At 37.4% G+C, this 24,544-nt stretch overlaps 1 protein-coding gene and 1 pseudogene across 2 annotated transcripts in view; one reads left to right on the top strand and one right to left on the bottom strand.

The window, feature by feature from the left end:
- WDR70 (WD repeat domain 70) overlaps positions 1–24,544 on the top strand; it is a 316,291-nt gene that overhangs the window by 50,359 nt on the left and 241,388 nt on the right. Inside the window, exons 6-7 of the mRNA XM_080803311.1 lie at positions 10,788–10,847; positions 13,957–14,090. Of these exons, the coding sequence (XP_080659437.1) occupies positions 10,788–10,847; positions 13,957–14,090 (194 nt within the window). The remainder of the gene's footprint in view (positions 1–10,787; positions 10,848–13,956; positions 14,091–24,544) is intronic.
- On the bottom strand, positions 20,516–20,991 carry LOC308343522 (UBA-like domain-containing protein 2; annotated as a pseudogene). Its single transcript has one exon. The product of its transcript is annotated as a UBA-like domain-containing protein 2 (transcript).

Here is a 24,544-nt window from a genome sequence, read left to right as displayed (position 1 = left end):
GAGATACAGTGAGAGAGAGCCTGGGAGGGGAGAAGGTCAGAGGGAGAAGCAGAAGCCCCGTGGATCTGGGAGCCCAATGTAGGACTTGATCCTGGAACTCCAGGATAATGACCTGAGCTGAAGGCAGTTGCTTAAACAACTGAGCCACCCAGGTGCCCTATTTTTTTTTTTCCAGGTGCCCTATTTTTTAAAATTTTATTTAATTTTAATTTTATTTCTTTTCCATTTTATTTGCAAGATTTCATTCTTTTTGATGGCTGAGTAACATTGCATTGTATATACATACCACATCTTCTTCAACCATTCATCGGTCGGTGGACATTTAGGCTCTTTCCATAGTTTGGCTATTGTCGATAATGCTGCTATGAGCATCAGGGTGCGTGTATATATCCTTTCAAATCTGTATTTTTTGTATCCTTTAGGTAACTACCTAGTAGTGCAATTGCTGGACCCATAGGATAGTTTTATTTTTAACTTTTTTGGGGGAACCTCCATACTATTTCCCAGAGTGTCTGTACCAGTTTGCTTTCCACCAAAAGTGCATGAGGGCTCCCCTTTCTCCCATCCTCTCCACAGTCTGCTTTTGTTCTCTAGCAAGAAATGCCCAAGAGCGATTTAAAACACTTGGTTGCAGTGGTGGTGGCTTTAGACATTGTGGCAAGTATGAAGTGTTAATACTGTGTTTGTTCCATATTTGGCGGGGTAAGTAGGATGCATAATTGCTAGAGCTGGAATTGTATAGTTGTCCCAGAGAATATACATAGATCACTTTCTAAGATGTTTCTAATTTTCACTGTCCCTTTGACAATTGTGAAGCATGTACATGCTTTTGCATGTATGGAAAGTTATATTAAATCAGATATGGTATCCATTCTGCAGTGTTGTTAGGTTTTAAAAGAACCGTAGCAGAGGGGGCACCTGAATGTGTCGGTCGGTTGAGCGTCTGCCTTTGGCTCAGGTCTTGATCCTGCATCCTGGGATTGAGCCCCACATCAGGCTCCGTGCTCGGCAGGAAGCCTGCTTCTCCCTTTGCCTGCTGCTCTCTCTTTCTCTCTGACAAATAAATATAATCTTTATTTAAAAAAAAAGAACTGTAGCAGAGGAAAAGGATAAAGATATCTCAGTGTCAGGTAAATTTACTAAAAATTTATTATGGCTCAGGGTTCTTTTGTTTTCCCAAATATATTAGTCCTTACCTAATTTAACTCACACTGTGGCACCTTTTGTAGTTAAAGTTAGTAAAGTCTGTGCATCTTTAACTAAATAGAAACAGATTGCCCAAGCAGTAACTCAATGTTTATTAAAAAACAGATACGAATTCTTTTTTTTTTTTTTAAGATTTTATGTATTTATTTGACAGACAGAGATCACAAGTAGGCAGAGGCAGGCAGGGGGAGGGGGGAAGCAGCTCCCAGCCGAGCAGAGAGCTGGATGCGGGGTTCTATCCCAGGACCCTGGGATCATGACCCAAGCTGAAGGCAGAGGCTTTAAACCCACTGAGCCACCCAGGCACCCCCAGATATGAATTCTTAAACGTAACTCAACATGGTATAACCTATGTTGAAATAATTTTACACTGCATATCTGAGATTCCGAAACTTGATGAAACCTTTTTATCTCAAGGCATTTTTTACTGCGTCTCCCAACAGTTCCTAAAATACATACTTTCAGGAAAAACCTTTGTAGCCATAGGCTTATAATAATTTCGTCCTTGTAATGGGTTATAATTATAAAGTACTTTGTCACATTAACTAATTTGGTTATCACAGCAACTCTGTTCTTTGTTTCTCAAATGAATTATTCTAATAAATACTTCTTTGTAGACAGGAGGCTAAAGATTTGAGGCTTTCAGTGGATAATTAACTCAAGTTGTAAAGATTTGAGATTGATGTATACGTTGTTGCCACTGACATGGTGGAGGTGGGCCTTTTTTTTTTTTTTTTTTAAGGATAAGGCAAATGGTAAAACCCAGGACCTTTGTTTATAGTTGTAAAAGAAAGCCTTCTTTTTAGGGTGGAGGTGAAGGACTGGGAGGGAGGAGTTTCATTATAGGGGTTCTAGAAAGCCAGGTTGCTCCTTTTTATTTCTGTTACAACACTCTCCCACAAACTACCACCCTCTTCCTGGTAAGCCCAACTCCTTTGTTCTTCCGTTCCTGCCTGAATTGGTTAATGTTGTGGGTAAGGGTGGGCTCTTAATAGGCACATTAATAAGTAATATATAGAAAAGTACCACTGCAAGTAATAAGACTGTTGTTAGGCTCTTTAGATATTAGTATCTTACAAGAAACTGCTTTTTAATTATATAAGGAATTTAAAGAAAAATAATTTCTTTGCTCAATGTGAGGCTGGAACTCAGGATCCCCTAGATCAAGAGTCACATGCTCTACTGACCAAGCCAGCCAGGCACCCCGGTATTTTTTCCCCCTTTTTTAATAATCTATCTATTTTCCAACTTTACTGAGGTATAATTAACAAAAATTGTATATATTTAAAGGGTATAATGTGGTGTTTTGATACATGTATAAATTGTGAAATGATTACTACTGTCAGGTTAATTAACCCATCTATCACCTCACATGGCTACTGCTTTTTTTTTTTTTTTTTTTTTTTTTTGTGGTAAGAACACTTCAGATCTACTCTCCTAGGAGATTTCAAGTATGCAACACAGCATTATTGTTTTTTTAAAATTTTTTAAAATTATTTTTAAAAATTTTAAATTAACATATAATGTATTATTAGCCCCAGGGGTACAGGTCTGTGAATCGCCAGGTTTACACACTTTACAGCACTCACCATAGCACATATCCTCCCCAGTGTCCATAACCCCACCACCCTCTCCCTATTCCCCTTCTCCCGGCAACCCTCAGTTTGTTTTGTGAAATTAAGAGTCTCTTATGGTTTGCAACACAGTATTCTTAACTACAGTCATCATGCTGTACATTAGACCCCCAGAACTTACTCATAACTGAAAGTTTGTATCCTTTGACTGGAAACTTCTTCAAAACATTAATTTTCTAAACGTAATTTGGGACAGTAGTCAAATGTTGCAGAAAATTTCTAAAACAAAAAATGTGTGAATGCTGTGAAAAGTTATTGATTGCTACTAAAAGCAATGGAGAACCATTGAAGGTTTTCAAAGAAAAACAGCCTAAGAAGAGAAACATCATGGTAGTGAGCAGGGCAGAGAGAAGTGAAAAAGATAGCAGTCAGAGAAGGACTTTTCAGTGGCATAGGGAGTGTTCATAGTTTCAGATGTGAATAAGTTTTAAGGTAAACCATGTCATCATAGAATGTCATGAATTACCTCCTCTGATTTTGCCATTTTTATCAGTGAAAAACCCAAGGTTCTAGACAATCAAGTGGCTTAATGAAGGTTACAAGTGGAGTTAATTGCAGAATTCTGTCTAGATTTCAGGTCTTCAGAAATAGCAAATAAGAGCAGAAATACTCATAAAATTTTAGGGTATCAGGGAATGATAAGGTGTATATTCATGGTAGCTTTAGAAAATAAATGTATCTTTTGGTATAAATCCTTTTGGTAATTACCTGCCATTATTATATGATAAGGGTAGAAAATTGTCATCTTTGTGTTTATTGACAATGTCATGGAGTTTAAAAAAAAATACAAGAATGACCTATCCTTTTTGAGTTTTTCAGCCTTCACACAAGTATAAAAAGTTATTTAACAATGTACTTTTAAGTCATGTTACTGAGAAATATTCTCCAAGGTTGCAGCTTGCAATAGGGCATAAATTGTTTGAGGGTGATTTAGAGGTAGTTTGGGAATACTACTAATTGAAGGATTGGAACCAGCTGTGAGAATTAGATAGGGCATTGTCTTTCCTTCCTGCTATATTTTATACCTATAGTTTTACATTTTTGGAGGAAGATTTTAAACATTTGATAAATGATTTATTTTGAAGCTTACCAAGAGTTTATTAGAACATTAAGAAGTATTTAGGCTTAATACTATGCATCTTTTTGTGATTTTTTTATTAATTTTTTAAATTAACATATAATGTATTATTTGCCCCAGGGGTATAGGTCTGTGAATCATCAGGCTTACACATTTCACAACACTCACCATATCATACAATGTCCATAACCCAACCACCCTCTCCCTCAGTTTCTTTGTGAGATTGAGAGTCTCTTAAGGTTTATCTCCCTCCCGATCCCATCTTGTTTCATTTTTTCCTTCCCTATCTTCCAGGCCCCCTACCCTCAAATTCCCCATATCAGAGAGGAATTATCATATGATAATTGTCTTTCTCTGATTGACTTATTTCGCTCAGCATGATACCCTCTAGTTCCAGCCACATCATTGCAAATGGCAGGATTTCATTTCTTTTGATGGTTGCATAGTATTCCACTGTATACATATACCACATCTTCTTTATCCATTCATCTGTTGATGGACATCTAGGTTCTTTCCATAGTTTGGCTATTGTGGACATTGCTGCTATAAACATTTGGGTCACGTGCCCCTTCAGATCACTACATTTGTATCTTTAGGGTAAATACCCAGTAGTACGATTGCTGGGTCATAGGGTAGCTCTATTTTCCACTTTCTGAGGAACCTCCATGCTGTTTTCCAGAGTGGCTACACCAGCTTGTATTCCCACCAACAGTGTAGGAAGGTTCCCTTTTCTCTGTATCCTCACCAGCATCTGTTGTTTCCTGACTTGTTAATTTTAGCCATTCTGACTGGTGTGAGGTGGTATCTCATTGTGGTTTTGATTTGTATTTCCCTGATGCTGAGTGATGTTGAGCACTTTTTCATGTGTCTGTGGGCCATAAAAATTTAAATTTTTTTTTTTTTGCTTATGTGGGTTTTATCTATGAAAATTATTTTTTAGTTAGGTTAAATACACAAAATTTATAATTTTTTTTGGTAAGATTTTATTTATTTATTTGACAGAGAGAGGCAGTGTGAGAGGGAACACAAGCTGGGGAAGTGGGAGTGGGAGAAGCAGGCTTCCTGCTGAGCAGAGAGCCTGATATGGGGCTTGATCCCAGGACCCTGGGGTCATGACCCGAGCCAAAGGCAGATGCCTAATGACTGAGCCACCCAGATGATAATCTTAACCATTTTTATTATTTATTTATTTATTTATTTAAAGATTTTATTTATTTATTTGACAGACAGAGATCACAAGTAGGCAGAGTCAGGCAGAGAGAGAGAGAGGAAGGGAAGCAGGCTCCCCGCTGAGCAGAGAGCCCGACGCGGGGCTTGATCCCAGGATCCCGGGATCATGACCTGAGCCGAAGACAAAGGCTTTAACCCACTGAGCCACCCAGGTGCCCCCCCATTTTTATTTTTATTTATTTAAAAATTATTAAATTTTATTAAGTTTTTTATTTTAATTCCAGTATAGTTAACATACAGTGCTATATTAGTTTCAGGTGTACTATATAGTGACTCAACAGTTTTGTACATTACTCAGTGTTCATCATACTCTTTAATCCCTATCAACTGTTTCACCCATCTTACCCCCGTCCCCCCACCACCTTCCAGTTTTAACCATCTTTAAATGTTTAAATGTACAGATCAATAGTGTTATGTTGTTGTATGTTCAGTCTCCAGAACTTTTTTTTATCTGGTACAGAAACTATACCCATTAAACAATAATTCCCTATTTTCCCCTCTTTCCCCAACTCTGGCAACCTCTGTTCTACTTTCTATGAATTTGACTACTCTAGATACCTCATAGGAATTGTACAGTATTTTTCTTTTATGGCTTGTTTCACTTAGCATAATGCCCTCCAAGTTCATCCTTGTTGCATGTGTCAGAATTTCCTCCCCCCGACTTTTTTTTAAAGATTTTATTTATTTATTTGTCAGATTGAGAAAGAGAGAGGGAGAGTTCACACAAGCAGGGGGAGCAGCAGCAGGAAGAGCAGCGGGTAGCAGGAGAAGCAGACTCCCTGCTGAGCAAGGAGCCCGATGCGGAACTTGATCCCAGGACCCTGAGATCATGACCTGAGCCAAAGACAGATGCTCAACCGACTGAGACACCCAGGTGTCCCCTTCCTTGATGAATACTTCAGTTGCTTCTGTCTTTGGCTGTTGTCTTGCTGCTATGAACATGGGTATACAAACATCACTTGCAGATCTTGCTCTTGGTTCTTTTGGGTATATACACAAAAGTGGGATTGCTGAATCATATTTTAAATTTTTTAAGGAGCTACCATACTGTTTTCCATAGTAGCTGCCCCATTTCTGTCCAGCAGTGTAAAAGGGTTCCATTCTTTGTATGTCCTGGTCCACATTTCTTTTCTTCTTATTTTTTTAAATAATAGCCATCCTCTTACTGGTTTCTCAGTGTAGTTCTGATTTTCATTTCCCTGATGATTAGTAATGTTGAGTATCTTTTCATGTACTACTTGTTGGTCATCTGTATTTCTTCTTTGGAGAAATCTATTTAAGTCCTGTGCCAATTTTTGAATCAGGTTGTTTGTTTTTGTTGTTGTTGTTGTTGAATTATAGCAATTTTGTGTTTTTAGATATTAACCCCTTATCAAATATATGATTTGCAGACATTTTCTCTCATTCTAAAGGTTGCCTCTTCACTGCCTTTCCCTTTTCCTGCCCAGCAATTTAAACTCGACCCAGGCAAAAATATTTGCAGTTTAGTAAGTATCAGGATTTATCTTATTCTCTCTTGGATGCCCTCTACATTCACGTAGGGAACCTCTATATTTCCAAAGGCATCTCAAGCATCTCTTCTAAAGCCTTTTCAAATCGCCCTCTACTTCCCCAGGCAAAATGGAATTGAGCACTGAACCTGATGTGTTCTTCTGTCATAGCATCTGAAACATTTCAGTGTTGCTTACTTGTTTACCTACCAGTTTTGATTTACTGGATTGACAGTCCTTAGGAGCAGTGTCTTTGTTAGTCTTTTTATTTTTACTGTAGTCCCAGGTGTCTGGTATATAATTAAATATTCAATAAATGTTTTTTAAGGGACTGTGTGATGGTGAATAATTCAGTCAGTCTATTGGATCTCCAGATTTATACTAGAATAGACTCTAATTTTGGTTTTCTGTGATACCAAACGGGCAATTATTTACAAAATGGTTTCTGGGAGAATGTAGCATTCGTTTGCAAGTTCCTGGTTGGTAGTCCTCATTCTCTCCACACAATTCATAGCCACTTTGTGGCAGATCTTTGTTTCTTGGTAGACTTTTGATTAGGCATTATAGGGCCATACATATATAAGTTTTTAAACTTATGGCAACTTTATCCCAGAAGGGTTATTTCTGATTTGCAAGTCTTTTGAAAACACTTTAAGGGTATGTGTCAGATGAAATGGCTCATGTTATTCCAGATATATTTGTTATCCTTGTTATTGAGGGCAAACCAAAGAGCCTGGGAAATAATCCTTTGGTTGGCATTTAAGACCAAACCAAAACAAAAGCTGGTATCTTTCCTCCTCTTCCATTAAGACTAGATTTTGTTATGAATTCTTACAATAAATGACTTCAGTGAAATCTTGCAGCTTATGATGTCCCTGGAATGAAAATCATGAAAATATTTTACTGTTACAGCAAATTTCACACTTAAGCCATATCCCGAAAAGTCATTAGGAAAATTTCTGGAAAAAGAACAGTCACCATCAAATGATACGCTACCAAAAGATGAATTGCTACTATTTTAGATGATTTAGTTGTGCCAGTTATATGGGCCTCTTATGAGTTATGCCTTCCATGATTTCCAGTAAAACTTTGATTTTAAATGTAAACAACATTTATTTAAACATTTAATTCACTCCTAATGTAAATACTAAATTGTTCTGTGTTCTTGTAAGTCTTTATTTTAAATGCCAGAAATTGTCTATATATAGGCATATTGTACATTGAATTCAATGAAGTAATTTTCATCCTTCCTCTTAGTGACAGTGTTTCTGTTTCCTAAGTGATGAAAAACTAATTAGTTATGAAATGAGACACTGACTATAATAGAATCTTCTCTAAGTGAAACATCTGAACTGTTCTTCTGTATTTGTAAGAGTATGTAGCACTTATACATGAGTTTTTATTGCTTGCAAATGTTGTCAACTGCAAAGGGAACAGTGGCTTCCATAATTTAATATAGGGATAGTCCAGAATTCATTTGTTGGACTTTTAAATTATTTTGGAATTTGTCTTGGAATATTGGTATCACTGAAATCCAGGTATGTGCAGCCCTTTTCCAAAGCAGAGTAAGCCATGCTGTAACGTCTGGTACTGAAATAAATTGTAAACTCTCCGGCGGTTCTTTAGGTTACTGTGAGGTTAGGGTTCCTGTTCAGTGTCTTCTCATTTCCTAATCTTCACTGCACTGTGGCGGTGGTGGTAGACTGTAATAATCTCTGAGATGCAGACATTCTAAAACAAAAGTGCCTTTAATTCTCTATACTGGCAACTTTTTTTTTTTTTTTTAAAGTTATCTCTACACCCAACATGGGGCTGGAACTCATGACCCCAAGATTAAGAGTCACATGCTTTACTGACTGAGCCAGTTAGGCACCCCTGTATGTGCGACTTTAAATTTACTTTTCACCTGGGATCTAATCATTTGTTTGGTAAATGTTTTTACTTTTCGAAAACCTCAGTTATTCCTTATTGTCACTTACTGGGCTGATCTGATGGATAGCTCCTGCTCTCCTTTATGGACATAAACATTAATGTTTGAAAGTAAATTAAAAAATACAATCTGATGTGATCTACAAGGTAGACATTGGGCCATTAATTAGTTCCAAAACACTTTTGTGTTTGCCATACACCATCTGTTTTGTGGATTGGGGATCCAGAGATAATAATAGATATACAAAATTTTTGAGAAGTGACCATCTTGCAGTTTGGTTACAGAGTGGTGGGGAGGGAGACAGGGCAAAAATTACAATGGATTTTGATAAATTCTGGATCGAGATAAGGAGGGGTTGTCTCCTTATCTGAGACATGGGAGTACATGAAAGGGTCATTTAACTGAGTTTGAAATGTTGAGAAATGCTTCCAGGAGCAGGTCACATCTGAATTGAGTCTTAAAAGATGAGTAGGAATTAGCCAGTTAAGGAGGACGAGAAGCCTGGAAATAGACTAAGATGATATGACTGGAGAGATAGGAGGGAAGCCTTCGAATAAATGGAGGCTGTCATTAACTGAGCACCTACTTTGTGATGAATGCTCCGTTATAAGGCTTAAACCACTTACATCAAAGTAACCTAAAGGGCAGGTGCTATTATCTTTTATATATAAATGAGGAAACAGAGTCATAACTCTCCTGCAGTTATGACAGGGTTATTGAGTGGCAGGGCTAGATTTAAAAAACCTAGTTTTCTTGGGACATCTGGCTGGCTCAGTCAGAGCACATGACTCTTGATCTTGTGGTTGTGAGTTCAAGACCAACTTTGGGTGTACTTAAAAAAATTAAATAAATAAAAGAAAATGTTAAAAAGAATGTCCAACCTTATAAAAACATAGAAATAAAACCCCTAGCTTTTCTGGCTTCTTCTTTAGGCTGCTTCCTCCCAGGAAAGAACAATTTCAAGAAGGAGGAAATAGTTAAGTAGTTGCCATGCTGTTGAAAGGTCAGTTGTGCAGGTTAAGTTCTGACTTATAGCAACTTGTTTGTTTATTCAAGAGGTATTTACTGAGAATCTCTTAAGTGCCAAGGACTGTGTTGGGCATTAGGAATAAAAGGACACATGCCAGAGTGGTAGAGGTAGAAGGGTGACAGGAAGCAGAGACACTTGAGTGAAAACTTGTGTAAGGAAGCTTGACTGCAAAGGAAAAGATAATGATATAGCAGTAAATATAGGGGAGATTGCTGTGTCTATATGTGTGTCTAATATGGCAAGCGCTTTTGTTGTTTATGTGCTGGGAAGAAAGAGCCTTAGCAGGGGACAAGTTTATGATGAGATAAAACTAGTGATTGCTTGATTCATCAAGGATGCTGAAGAATGAGGGGAGGCAGGGACTGAAGTCTATTAGATTGCACATATCCAGTTAAGTAGATTGCAGGATGATCCTCACATAAATTTGTAATGGCCCTAGAATTTTAGTATGGTTACCGGCTCTTGGATAATGGAAACTTGACTGAACAATGAAACTTCATATTCAGATGATCACTGTGATTCCTCATGTCTGATTTATGCATCCGTCTTTTCTCTCCCTCGGTTATCCTGCCCATACCTCCTGCCTGTCACAGCATTTCTTATATTGCATTAGAGTGATTGATCTTCGCACCTAGACCACATGGTTCTTGGAAGGGGGAATGGTACAGGCTATGTCTGATGATACCTAGCATCTGGAATAATCTCACTTTAACACATGCTTATTGAATCAATGAATCATTGAATGACTCTGTTCCTTATTTGTGCCATTTTTAGCAGCAGTGTTTTGTTTTTTAAACTTTTAAGGGTTAAAAGGTATATATCTGCCCTGTACAGATTTTATTTTATTTTATGTAGTTAAGCACTTTAAGTTAGGCCCATTTTTTTCAGTGAAGAGAGGATTTTAAATATTTGGATGCTGAGTGGACTTATGGTTCCATACAACCTAAAAAGTTTCTTACGCTTATCTTTTTTGAGATTTGAGGTACGTTCATTACCAGTTCAACAATTGTTGTCCATCTAGAAGTGCAGAAATAAGATACTCTCACAAATTTTATTTCCTTTTTTTTTTTAAGTTTTGTGTAAAAAGCTAGTGATGCAATTTTTAAAAATTCTATTTCCTGTGAATGTGGCATGTAGTACCCCCCATATGTTGGATACTCATTGATGTCATGGAATTTTCTTTTTTCAGAATCCTGTCCAAAAGATCCCTGACTCACATGAAATAACTCTAAAGCATGGCACTAAAACAGTAAGTTTAAAAATTTGATTCTTTCAGTAACAAGGCTCTCATGGAAAAGTAAACCCATGATACGTTTGTATTAAGACTAATTGCACGATGAACTGATAACACAGAAGCTACAGGCATTAAAGAAACAGAAAGATGACATTTCTATTCAATCAAAGTAACTGTTCCGTTTCATTTAAAATAGCAACACTTATTGTTATTGTTGGCTTTAAAACCTTGTTCTTTGATAGAGGAACATTACAAGTGAAAAAAAGAAATGAAACTAAAATACAGTTTTCCTTTTTATGGTGTGGGAAAATTTCTTATTACCCTTAGCTTTATTTCTATATCAGTAAAAGGCCTGAGTTTGTTTTTTAGATGAACATTGAGATAAGAAAGGAACATAAAATAGTTACTGTATTGCTTTAAGATCATTATCATTATTACTTAAACTTACAGATTCTGTTTTTGCATTGTTACCTTAATGTTATTTAAAGATTACAAATGTAAAATTTTGAGTTATAACATGAAATCATTTTATTGTAAAGCCATTGAAAAAGTGGGAGTTGGATGAATGAAACCTCATAATTGAAAGAAAAGAATTATTTGCTCTCTCTTTTCAATGAAACTGCCTTTTTCTAGATGTCTGATATGTAAAGAAGTAGGAAAATACATCTCATAATGAGGAAAACGTCAATCCATAGAAATAGACCCAGAAATGATGCAAATGATAGAATTAATAGAGAAAGATGACATTCTTCTTGCCAGATTTTTTGCTTTTGAAAATATCTTTTTCATAAAAATACTTGTTAAGGTATAGTGGGTTTAGTGTTGTTTCAAATGAAGTGAACAATAAGTATTTTAAAACGGCTTAGTTTATAGTTTTACTGTGGTAAATATTGATACATATAACTCACATAAACAAATGCTTTTTGGATTTAATAGATTGAAAGATCGTAAAGTGGCTTGAAATCTGAGTATCTGAGAACTGCTGCTTTAGGAAACCGTTTCCTTCTGATTTGTGATCTTATGTCTACTTTTTATTAAGTCAGACTTCTGGTATTTTTATTCTAAATATGTGACAGAATTTTCCTAATTTTCATGTTTTTAAGTAAATTAGGAAAGGAACTGTAGACTATACTTAAACAGAAACTTCCCTGTAATTTAGTTCAGAGATTTTACAACCAGAAGTGTTCATGAGTTTTACATTTTTAAGTATTTCTATTTTTTAAATTGAATTTTATCTTCTAAAGAATTATAATTAAAGATATAGTGTCCACTTGTTTTGCACATTAAAAACATCAATTAGAGCTTCCTTTTTTTTTTTTTTTGAAGGTTTTATTTAATTATGAGAGAGAGAGAAGACCACACTTGGAGCGGGGAGGAGCAGAGGGAGAGGGAGAAGCAGACTCCTTGCTAAGTGGGCAGCCCTCCGCAGGGCTCAATCCTAGGATCCCAAGATCATCCTGAGACCATCCCGAGATTATGACCTGAGCTGAAGGCAGACCAATGACTCTCTGGAAATTGGAAGCTGCTGGTTCCAAATAGCCCTTTCCCCTTCCACAAGGAGGACTCAAGCTGATGCCTACGGCTAGTCATTAGTTCTCCTGTCCTCACCATAGGTCTCTGCCCCTGCTGCTTAGTGCTGGCAGTCACAGGGAGGGAGTGGAGCTTACACCCTTGAGGGGAGGACGGGCATAGAATAGACAAGCCACAAACGAATTTGCATTTTCAAATTGTATTGTAATGGAATGAACACTGGCGCAGTTAGTCATATCAGAAGGAGGACACCTCACCTCTTTAATTGTTACAGGAGAGTGGAAGGATAGAGTGGGCAAAGACGCAAGTAAGTTTGTAGCTGGTAGTAGGAGAAGTCACTTCCTAACCTTCAAAAGCTACTGTTTATTTTTATTTTTCATCGTTTTAGGTTTTAAGACATACAGTTGTTCAGGCATTAAAAAATGACTTAGTTCTGGGGCGCCTGGGTGGCTCGGTGGGTTAAAGCCTCTGCCTTTAGCTCAGGTCATGATCTCAGGGTTCTGGGATCAAGCCCCGCATCGGGCTCTCTGCTCAGCAGGAAGCCTGCTTCCCCTCTCTCTCTGCCTGCCTCTCTGCCCACTTTTGATCTCTGTCTGTCAAATAAATAAATTTTAAAAAATGACTTAGTTCTCATTTGTATGCTTTTTTTAACACATTTCGAGTAGTACCTATCTAACTTAAACATATAATAAGTCATTAATTATATTTATATATAATTCTCTTACATTGAAATCAGTGTTTATAGATAGTGGTTGAAATGAGTAAAATTATTTTTTAAGTACCTGGTTTTAATTACAGTTAATTCTAACATTAATAACATTTCAATTCTGTTCGGAGAACTGATTTATAGTTGCTTCCTTTATATAAAACTTTGATCCTTTTAGTATTTCATTTGTATGGTAATCTCATTAATTATTTCTAATGTATTTTTTTTCCTTCTGAGAGGGCAGTAGATCCAGGGACTCCCTGCTTAAGAATAGTGAGTTACCAGTGGGTGTTCACATGTGCATTGAATCTAGGAAAATTCACAGGGAAGGCAGATATTTTATGGAGCCAATGTAAAAAAGTGGTATTATAATGTAGTTAGTCACTTATAAATTCAGCTTTAAAAATAATTGTTTAAGGTGATGATCTTGAGTCATTCAGCCATATACATAAGAAAATAATTTCTACTCTGTCCTACTTTATTAAATAGATTTCTTAACATTCCCTTTGGCATTTTCTCATTTTGGTAATTTTAGATTTATGTGGTCTTCGGTTGGTAGTTAAAATATCTCAAAAGGTTTTCTCAAAATTGTTTATTGAAAAAGCTGATTTATTTATGAGGTTTGGTAGATAAGTTGGGACAAAGCTGGCAATTACATTAAATTAAAATATTTTTTCTTTATTTCAAAAGAGGTAATAGTCATAATAACAAAGTCAAATAATAGAGAAGATGCCATCCGGTCGTACTTTTTAGAAGTAATAACAGCTGGTGGGTTGTACTTCCAATGCCTATAATATAGGAGGTTGGGTTAGAGAAAGGAAATGGAGGTTATCATAGACTATAACTAGATTTTCTCCAGTTAATTTTTTTTTTTTTTTTAAAAACCAGGTTTCTGCTTTGGGTCTGGATCCGTCAGGTGCCCGTTTGGTGACTGGAGGGTATGACTATGATGTTAAATTTTGGGATTTTGCTGGAATGGATGCTTCTTTTAAGGCATTTCGATCCCTTCAGCCCTGTGAATGGTACGTATTACACAACTTAATACCTTCATATTTGAAGACAGAGTGCTGTCATTGTTTGAATTCCATCTGTACTGCTCTGGACCAAAATATACTACATTTATATGACCATATGTTACCTTCATTATTTGAGTGAAAGAAAAATGTACCTTAAATTTCTTTCCTTCACTTTGATTAACCTACATTTTAAAGATGTTTTCAGTCTTTTTTTTGTTTGGTAAAAAATATTTGTATTTAGAGATTATTACCTTTCTAGTTTAATACTCCAGTAAATACTGTGTAATGTTATGTGTATGTGTATGACATATGTGAAGCCGATAACTCAGGTGCTCCTCAGTGCCACACTGTGCAGGTGTGGTCAGCTAGCATTATATCAGAAGGGACTTTACATGTTGCTACCATAAGCCACCCTCTTATTTCTGTTTTTGACAATATCTTATCTCTTAGTATATTAGATATCAAAAATAGATTTTTATTGGTGAAACTGATATCTTGTTAACTTGTATAATGTATGTTGGAAATGAGCTCTTACTGACTAAACGTAGATATTCAAGATATGTGAATTAGCTGAAATTACTTAGACCCAATTTTCTACTCTTGCATAAGGGGGCCTTAAGAATCTAGTTTGCTGGGGCACCTGGGTGGCTCAGTGGGTTAAAGCCTCTGCTTTCTGCTCAGGTCCTGATCTCAGAGTCCTGGGATCGAGCCCCACATCGGGCTCTCTGCTCAGCAGGGAGCCTGCTTCCCCATCTCTCTGCCTGCCTCTCTGCCTACTTGTGATCTCTGTCTGTCAAATAAATAAATAAAATCTTTAAAAAAAAATTAAAAAATTAAAAAAAAAAAGAATCTAGTTTGCCTGGGGCACCTGGGTGGCTCCGTTGTTAAGTGTCTGCCTTAGGCTCAGGTCATGATCCCAGTGTCCTGGGATGTAGTTCTAGATCACTCTGTGCTCAGTGGGAAGCCCGCTTCTCCCTCTCCCACTCCCCCTGCTTGTGTTCCCTCTCTCTCTGTCTCTCTATGTCAAATAAATAAATAACATCTTAAAAAAAAAAAAGAAGAAGAATCTAGTTTGCCTTTAACTTGAACTCTTGGGATGATGGTTTTTGCTAAACCTAATATCTGCCTGTAAACTGGGTTCTGTCAACTATATGGTTAAAGCTCCTATTTCTGGGCTATTGGAAGTTTGCTTTCAGTGACTTTTTCATGAAAGTGGTGGTTGGAGTAAACGAAAGACTAGAGAGCTGGGATTTTCTTAATCCTGCAGAATGGGTCAGATGAATTGTTTTTGCTTACTTGCTTATAAATGCTTAGATAATAAATGTCTGTATGTGGCTAAGAATTGGATCTGAGATCTCAGATTTCTCTGGCAGCTAGTTATCTAGCAAAATAACCTAAAACTTTTATCTAAACATGGCTCTGGTCAATTTTGTACAAATCATACTGATTTGTAAATTTTGAAGTCCTAACTCTTAAGCTATCTTTAGTAAAGATTTGAGAATTCCCTAAGTGAACATAGCAGATCTCTGATCAAATGGAAAGGAAAAAAAAAATTTAAAAACAGGTTATCTCCAATGATGGCTGTATTTATTTATTTGTTTGTTTGTTTATTTATTTATTATGGCTGTATTTAATAAAGCTCTCATTATTTAAAATAGTAACTTGGTATTTTGAGTTAGTGTGATGACTTTTTAAAAAAATGTATTTAAAATATGAGGTCATATCTTTTATTCCCATGTGATGGTCTCTTGATCAAGGATTGTGTTTTCCTTCTACTTTCACAACTATGAACTCGCTTTTTCAGGATTGTTCTGTACTCTATTAATGATCAGCTCTGAATAGACTCATGTCTCATGAGTCTCAAGCCAGTGCTCTATTACTAAACTGTGTCATTTGCTATGCTGTTGTAACTGAAAATGCAGAAAAACCCAAGAATAAGCTTATTTTCTCTTCCATAATTAAATTGTTGCATCCTATATATAATACTGAGCTATCAAAGGGAAGATGGGAATAAACAGAATTCTTGACAATCTTTACAAGATTAATGTAAACTCCAGTTCTGCAAACATTATATGAATGTTACTATTTTAAATCATGAGAACTGTGTAACTTTGCCATCATTTGCCCCTAATCTCCAAATAAATGATGGTACTTTTTATGACTATATATATATATTTTACTTAATACGTATTTTTTTAAAAAGATTTCTTTATTTGACAGAGAGAGAGCACAGGTAGGCAAAGCAGCAGGCAGAGGGAGAGGAAGAAGCAGGCTCTCTGCTAAGCAGGGAGCTTCACGTGGCTCGATCCCAGCACCCTGGAATCATGACCTGAACCGAAGGCAGCTGCCTAATTGACCGAGCTGCCTAGGCACCCCACCTTAATTTTATACCTATTTATGCATCCGACTGTATTTCACTTTTTATGGCGAAAAATTTCAAACATAGAAGTAGAGGGATTACTGTAATAGCCTTTTACCCTTTACCTAGATGTAACAGTTAAAAACATTTTTTGTATTTGCTTCATTTTTATAATTTTTGAAGTATTTAAAAGTAAAGACATACATAGCTTTCACTTTGAAATAATTCAGCATGGATCTTTCAAAAATATAGACATTTCCCTATGTAAATATAGCTCCAATTATCCTAACAAAATTATTTAGAATTTTTTTTTAAAAAATTAAAAAAAAATTTTGTTTAGTTACTTGACAGAGAGAGAGAGAGAGAGAGAGAAAGCACAAGCTGGCAGAGTAGCAGGCAGAGGGAGAGGGAGAAGCAGGCTCCCTGCCAACCAAGAAGCCTGATATGGGGCTTGATCCCAGGACCCTGGGATCATGACCTGAGCCGAAGGCAGTTGCTTAACCAACTGAGCCACCTAGGCGCCCCTATTTAGAATTTCTTAATATTTCTCTTTTTATAGTCATTTTTTAATTGTGTTGTGTTCGTCACCACACAATACATCATTAGTTTTTGATGTAGTGTTCTATGATTCATTATTTGCATATAACACCCAGTGCTCATTACAATATCATCCCATATTTAAATTTCCCCAGTTTGCTCTCAAAATGTGTTTTAATGCTGGTTTGTCAAACATGGATCCAATCGTGCTCGCTTCGGCAGCACATATACTAAAAAAAAAAAAAAAAACATGGATCCAATCAAGTAATACATATCACATTTATTGTGTACCTCTCTTACATATCTTTTAATCAAGGAGAAGGTTTCCTTCCAAACCATTTTCTTTCCCATGACTTTATTAAATAGGTCGGTTGTGCTTCATAAGGTTCTTCTTCCCTGAATTTTCTAATTGTTTCTTTATGGTATCATTTAACTTATTTGTCTCCAGTATTTCCTATTAAAGATCTGAAGGCTTGATCATAATCTCTAATGTATCACATCAAGTGGCATATATTGTCTAGTTGTTGCTATTTGTGACTTGCAATTAAGATTGATCCTGGATTAAGTTGGTGACATCTGATTCTTCCATTGTAAAGTTAATATTATATTATATACTTGAGATAGGCAAGAATTTTATGGAGAGATATTTGGTAGCGTGGAAATATCTAAATTCTCATCATTGCTTCACTTAGTAAGTTTAGCATCCATTGATTATTCATACCTGAGTCAGTTATCTCATTGAGGGTTGTTAAATTTGTGATTTTCTTGATTTCCTAAATTCCGTTATTTCATCAACATTTATTTGCTGACATTCTCCTAAGAGAACTTTTCCATATTAACTGATGTTATTCGGTTACCCTAAAATACAGTTCTACTGCGGAGGCAAGATAAATATTTGGTTATTTAACTACCCATTTTTAGTTCATGGGTAGGTGGTGATAAATGAGTTGCTGCTGTTATTGGGGGTGGTGTTTTTTTTTTTTTTTCTTTTTCCTTTTTGAGTGGCAGGATTTATGACTTTAAAATTTTTGTGTGTTCCAGTCAGTTGTACTCATTATTCTTTTTGATGTTTAAATTGTCCCAGATTTGGCCAGGGGAGTCCCTGATTGCTATGTAGTTTTGACATGTACTCATTAGACTTTATGAAAGCTTACTTACTTTCTGGCATAACATGATGTAAGCTTCCTGGTACGTTCTTTTCCAGGCCCTAGAATCAGCATTTCCCCATGGAGATCTTTTTTTTTTAAACTGTGGAAATGGTATTTAGAGACCAAATCTGAATGTTATACCTGCTCTTTAATAGTGGGATATCATTCCTTCTTGACCTTTCAGTGGAAAGAGGTAGGAAATATAGGTGTGTGTGTGTGTGTGTGTGTATGTGTGAGTGTGTGTATTTAAGTGACAAGATCATATTGATATTTACATTTCAAAATTTTGGTAAACTTTAACTTCAGAATATTTTTTTAATTTATAGAAAAACTGCAAAGATCATCTAGAGTTTAGGCATACCCCTAACTCAGTTTCCTCTGTTGTTGATACCTTACATTTACCATGGTACATTTATGGCAAGTAAACCAACATCGTTCCATCACTGTGAACCAAACTCCAAACTGTATTTGCATTTCACTGTTTTTCCACTAATATGCCTTCCAGATACACCTTACACTTAGTGTTCATGTCTGTTTAGTCTTCTCTGGTTTATGATGCCTTCTCAGTCTTTCCTTGTTTTCCTGACCTTGGCAGTTTTGAGGGGTCCTGGTCAGGTGTTTTGTAGAATGTTTCTTGATTTGTTTTTTTATGATGTTTTTCTCTGGTTAGACTGGGACTCTGGGTCTTGGGGGATGAATATCACAGAGGTGAACTTCCCTTCTTATCACATAGCAGGGTACATGCTATCATGTTTTTAAGGTTTCTCCACTATAAAGTTACTTTTCCTCCCCTTTCCATTTGCTGTTCTTTGGAAGTAAGTCAGTGAATGCTGCTCACATTTGGAAGAGTAGAAAAATTAAGCTCCACCTCTTGGTGGGGGTAGTGTTTACATAAACTACTTGGAATTCTGTATTGATTACTTGATATTTGTTTTATATCTTGGGTTATAAGCCAATACAATGTTATTTATTTTGTTGCTAAGACTATTTCAGCTGTAGTCGTTGGGAGTTCTTGCAATTTGGCTCATGTGATCCTTTCTTTGATATGTCTCCTTTTTTTTTGAGTACTTTTTACTTTTTGGTACTATTAGATGCTCCGGACTCATCTTGTATTGTCCCTGCCCCAGTCCTAGAGTCAGTCATATTTGTTAGGACAGCGGTATCTAAAAACAGGATCTAGGTTCTTGGTGTACTTATTGTTCCTTTTAGGCTTCTCAGCTGAGGTGGGAATTAAATGCATGTATACACACTTGTGTGTGTGCTAGATCTATAAGTTTCTTCATCCATTTACATCCATGTTGAGGTAAACAGGAGTTCATACCCATGTCTCTGACTCGAAGCTAGTATACGTTGGTTCATTCCAGCCTTCCTCCTCCTTGGAAACCTTCACTTCCTAACAGTGAGAACCCTGGTTCCCACCAACCATCATTTCTGTGTTTGTTTAACCCAAGTACGTGTGTAAAACAGTCACAGAATGGTTAAGTTGTATTCCTGCTCCTTTTTTTTTTTTTTTTAAAGAAAAGTCTCTTTTAAGTTTTTCAATTAAAATTTCATGCTGAGAAATTATTGATGAGATTATTGGTGAGATAATTGATTTAGGAACTAAATCCAAAGGCAAGCTCTCCACTCTGTCATTCACTCAGGTAGGACACACAGTGAGAGAGGCAGGGTGGCCATGGAGAATCAGGATCCCTGTGAGGCAAGCTTGAGACCCAACCTGGCTCTTGAGTTCTGCCCAAGCCCCGCACATCTGACTGGAAGATGCTGATACTAGGAGAGGCAGGGAGCTGCAAGGCCACTGAGGAGCCAGCCACTAAGTCGGGGTGCAGGGAGCTTGTGATGGCAAGGAGGCCTCCACACCTTAAGCTGCTGGGTACTTCTGAGAGCCCCTGCTGTATAACTCCTTGGAATGGATCTATGGTGGTCCTCTTCTGATTCCAGAAGGCATGATCTTTGAGAGGACACCTTGTGACTACAAGATCACACCAGCTGGCTTCTAAGCACCTGTCCTGGGACAGGGGGTGAAGGAAGGAGTGCTGGCCCAAGGGGAGGATCCTTTGGGAGGATCTACTCTGTTGACCCCAATACCTCAGTCAGCTAGCCCATTCTCACATAGATTAGTTATACTTATATAGTCATATATATTATAGTTATATACTAAAAAGAGAAAAAAACTTGCCTGAAGAGAAACTCCTTAAAGGACCCACATGGCTAAGGAAGTTGACTATTCCTTCACTCCTACCTCCCCCAAATTCTTTTATAAAATCATGCAGTGCGATCTTTAGGAAACCCCCACTCAACCCAGCTCCCCTCAACTTGGCCCTCCTGTGTTCCCGTGACCATGGACTGCCCCCCAGTTCCAGCCCATTGCCTGGCTGCAACCAGTCTCATCTGTGGCCATCCATCCCAGCCATGGATTTCTGCCAGGTGCCCCTCTGCTGTGCTCCCAGGGACCATGTTGGCTGTGGGTGGTGGAGGGAGTGGTATCCAGATGGCCTGGTGGCTTGGTGGGGCCAGGCCCAGAAGGGACTGAAGTTTGCAGGAGAAGAGGAGACCACAGCTGTCTGGGGATGTTGCTACTCTGAAGGCCCTCAGAGGTGTGTAGCTTGGGGAACATGGCCAGTGCATCAGGAAAATTGGGTGGTATAGCAGGTGTTTTGCTGGGGGTGCACATCATCTGGCGGTGATGGTAGCTGTTGGGGACGGTGGTTTCTTGGAAAAAATGACTCAGGGCAGTCTCTAGTTGCCAGTGCAGTCTCTAGCACCTGTTGCAGCTGTTCATCTGGTTGGCAGTGCAACCTGCAGCCAGCATGAACTGGTTGATCATGACCTGGTGCCATAGGTGGTCCACTTTGACAGACATGGCTCTGGGCGTGTGTGATCCTAGCTGGGCAGCACAGGAAACTTGCTGCCATGGGCTCATGCTAGTCACTGGCCATAGATTGCAGACCTTCATTGCCTGCTGCCCACCCAGAAGTGTCCCAGTACCCCTGCTCCAATTTAAATTTAATGTTACAGAATGTTTACTTAATATCTTTGATTTTAATACTCAAAATCAAAGATAGAACATATTTTTTGAGAAAAAACATAACTGGTCAAGACCAGGAGTTGGCAAAATTTTTCTGTAAAAGGGCCAGATGTTAAGTATTTTAGGTCTTATGTGCCACAAATGATGTTTGCTAAATTTGTGTGTTCATGTGTGACTGTATATTATATAATACTAAATTAAATTCACATTAAATTTTTAAATAATGAAAAAAATGCAGTGGAGGTATTTTCTTTGGCAGTCAATTCTATTCTCTTTATTTTGTTCACTGATTGTTCCAGTTTTAGATTCTGATATCTAACATTTTAATGATCAAATTTTGCTTTTTGCTGATTACAGATTTGATAAATGTGCAATGAGTTATTCAATTGATACTTGTTGAATATGGCAGAGTCAGACTTTGGTATGCCATTAGAAGCCTTTCATTAGGGTGTGTGGGTGGCTCAGTTGGTTAAGCATCTGCCCTCAGATCAGATCATGATCCCAGGGTCATGGGATCAAGTCCTGCATTGAGTCCTGCATCGGTCTCCCTGTTCAGCGGGGAGCCTGCTTGTTCCTCTGTCTGCTACTCCCCTTGCTTGTGCCCTCTCTCTCTCTGACAAATAAATTTAAAAAAATTAAAAAAGAAGCCATCTTTATTTTCATATTGATCTTTTAACCCTTTAGATTAAATTGCTCACAGCTATGAGAATGTGTAGACACCTGTTAACTCAGCTAAATTTTTCCATACCTTTCCTCACTCATCTACGTTGTTACTATATCACCTGCAAAGAAAACTTGAAGGCGTTTGTTGACTGTTCTGAAGGTGTAAAAGCAGAATGTGCTGATTTTAAGACCATCTATTCACCATGGTGAGTAAGTGGGTGTCAAAGAGGCATTCACACAAAGAACCCCCCCCTCCCACCCCCATAGCCATTCAGGATAGGCAGCAGAAGTCCTAAGTTTAGGAGTGAGAATGAGATCAGGTATTTTGAATTTTGGACATCTCTGATGAATATTTTAATATTTTTGACCTTGTTCTCACTTCCCTGGGATACCTTAAACATACTTTTTTTTTTTTTTAAAAAGATTTATTTATTTATTTATTTGACAGACAGAGATCACAAGTAGGCAGAGAGGCAGGCAGAGAGAGAGGAAGGGAAGCAGGCTCCCTGCTGAGCAGAGAGCCTGACGCGGGGCTCGATCCCAGGACCCTGAGATCATGACCTGAGCTGAAGGCAGAGGCTTTAACCCACTGAGCCACCCAGGCGCCCCCCTTAAACATACTTTGAGGTAAATGTTTTCTTGATCTACCTGTAGAGAAACGAGATTTTTCAAAATGCTTTTCTTCTGTTGTTATTCAACTTCTTTTTGATGCATCTTCCATTTTGGTATTTTGAAGTGTGTTTAATAATTTCTTTTGGACTTTTGCCCAGCCAACATCAATATTAGATTTGCGAATCTCGAGGTTCTAAAGTCTTTCTTTGTCCCATTTAGTGAAAATCATCAGTACTGCATATTCTCTAATCTAATCTGCTGGTCACCTTTTGTTTTGTTTCTTCACTGAGTCTCAAAAAAATTATATATGTATGTTCATGAGTTAGAATCCATGTGCACACAGATCCTTCAGATGTATCCTTTACGTAAAAAATGTGGATGGAGTTAAATTTTTCACAAAATATTAAGAAGCTTTGGATCACTTAGGTAACCCCAAGTTAAGAATTCCTTATCCTCTGCCCATTTAAAAATGGCTACATACTCTCTATTCTCTTCTTTTAAAAACACTTTAATTAATTAATACATTAAGTTATGTTCTCATACAGAAATTAAAACATTACAGTTAAAACTAAAGTTCTTCCTTGGTCATCTTTTAAAGATCCCTTTCTTAGGTATTCTTACTGTTTTCATGAATTCTTTAAGTTTTTTTTTTTTTTTTTTAATGCCACCATTGACAAATATACATACCCGTCAGAAGAGTATATGCTACGGGTGCCTGGGTGGCTCAGTTGGTTGAACGTCTGCCTTCCACCAGGGTTGTGATTCTGGGGTCCTGGGATTGAGTTCCGCATCGGGCTTCCTGCTCAGCGGGAAGCCTGCCTCTCCCTTTCCCACTCCCCCTGCTTGTATTCTCTCTCTTGATGTCTCTGTCTCTCTGTCAAATAAATAAAATCTTAAATAAAGAGTACGTACTATGTTTGTTTTTATAAATGATATCAGATGGTTGTTATTCCATAATTTATTTTTGTTTTCTACTTCACAGTATTGCTTGGAGATTTTTAATATCCCTACATGTTCTACTATATTCTTTCCAAGTGTTTTATAGCATATTATGTATAATTTGCCATAGTTCAGAACCATTTGAAGGTCATGGTAAAATGTTAGATGCCAAAGGGGGAAAAAAATAAGAGAAGGAGAGGAACAAATCAACAAACGGACTGTCTCTTCACTCTAGAAGACAAACTGACGGTTACCAGAGGGATGTAGATGGGGATATGGATTAAATAAGTGATAGAGATTAAGGAGTGCACTTGTGATGAGCACAGAATGATGCATGGAAGTCTTGAATCATTATATTGTACACCTGAAACTATTTTAACACTGTATGTTAATTGGAATTAAAATGCAGACTTAAAAAAATGTTAAATGCTGGACCTCACCTTTAGAATTTTTTTTTTTTTTTAAAGATTTTGTTTATTTACTTGACAGAGAGAGATCACAAGTAGGCAGAGAGGCAGGCAGAGAGAGAGAGAGGGGGAGAAACAGGCTCCCTGCTGAGCAGAGAGCCGGATGCGGGGCTCAATCCCAGGATCCTGAGATCATGACCTGAGCCGAAGGCAGAGGCTTTAACCCACTGAGCCACCCAGGCGCCCCTAGAATTTTTAATTCTTCAGAGTTGGTGTAGCCTGGGAATAACTGAAATCTGAGCCATGCTTTTGGGGCCTGGTATTACTTTTCTAAACTATGATAACTGAAATTCATGCGTATCAGAACTACGCAAAGGAAGGATTGCCTGTGTCTTTTTTTTTTTTTTAATTCAAGTGTAGTTAATCTACAGTGTTGCATTAGTCTCAGGTGTACAATGTAGTGACTCAGTGGTCAGTGGTTCCGTATATTACTTAGTGCTCATGAAGAAAAGTGTACTCTTCACCTGTTTCAGCCACGCCCCCTACCCACCCGACCTCTGGTAACAATCTGTTTGTTCTCTGTAGTTAAGAGTGTGTTATTTGGTTTGTCACTCCCTTTTTTCCTTCTTTATTAATTTGTTTTCTAAATTCCACAAATGAGTGAAGTCATGTGGTATTTGTCTTTTTCTGACAGGCTTATTTTGCTTAGCCCTGTACTCTAGCTCCATCCATGTTGTTTCAAGTGGCAAGATTTCATTTTTTTATGG

This window comes from Martes martes, assembly GCF_963455335.1.
Source record: "Martes martes genome assembly, chromosome: 5".
Taxonomy (NCBI): Eukaryota; Metazoa; Chordata; class Mammalia; order Carnivora; family Mustelidae; genus Martes; species Martes martes.
The sequence above is the reverse complement of the archived record's forward strand: the minus strand, read 5'-3'. Positions and strand labels throughout refer to the sequence as shown.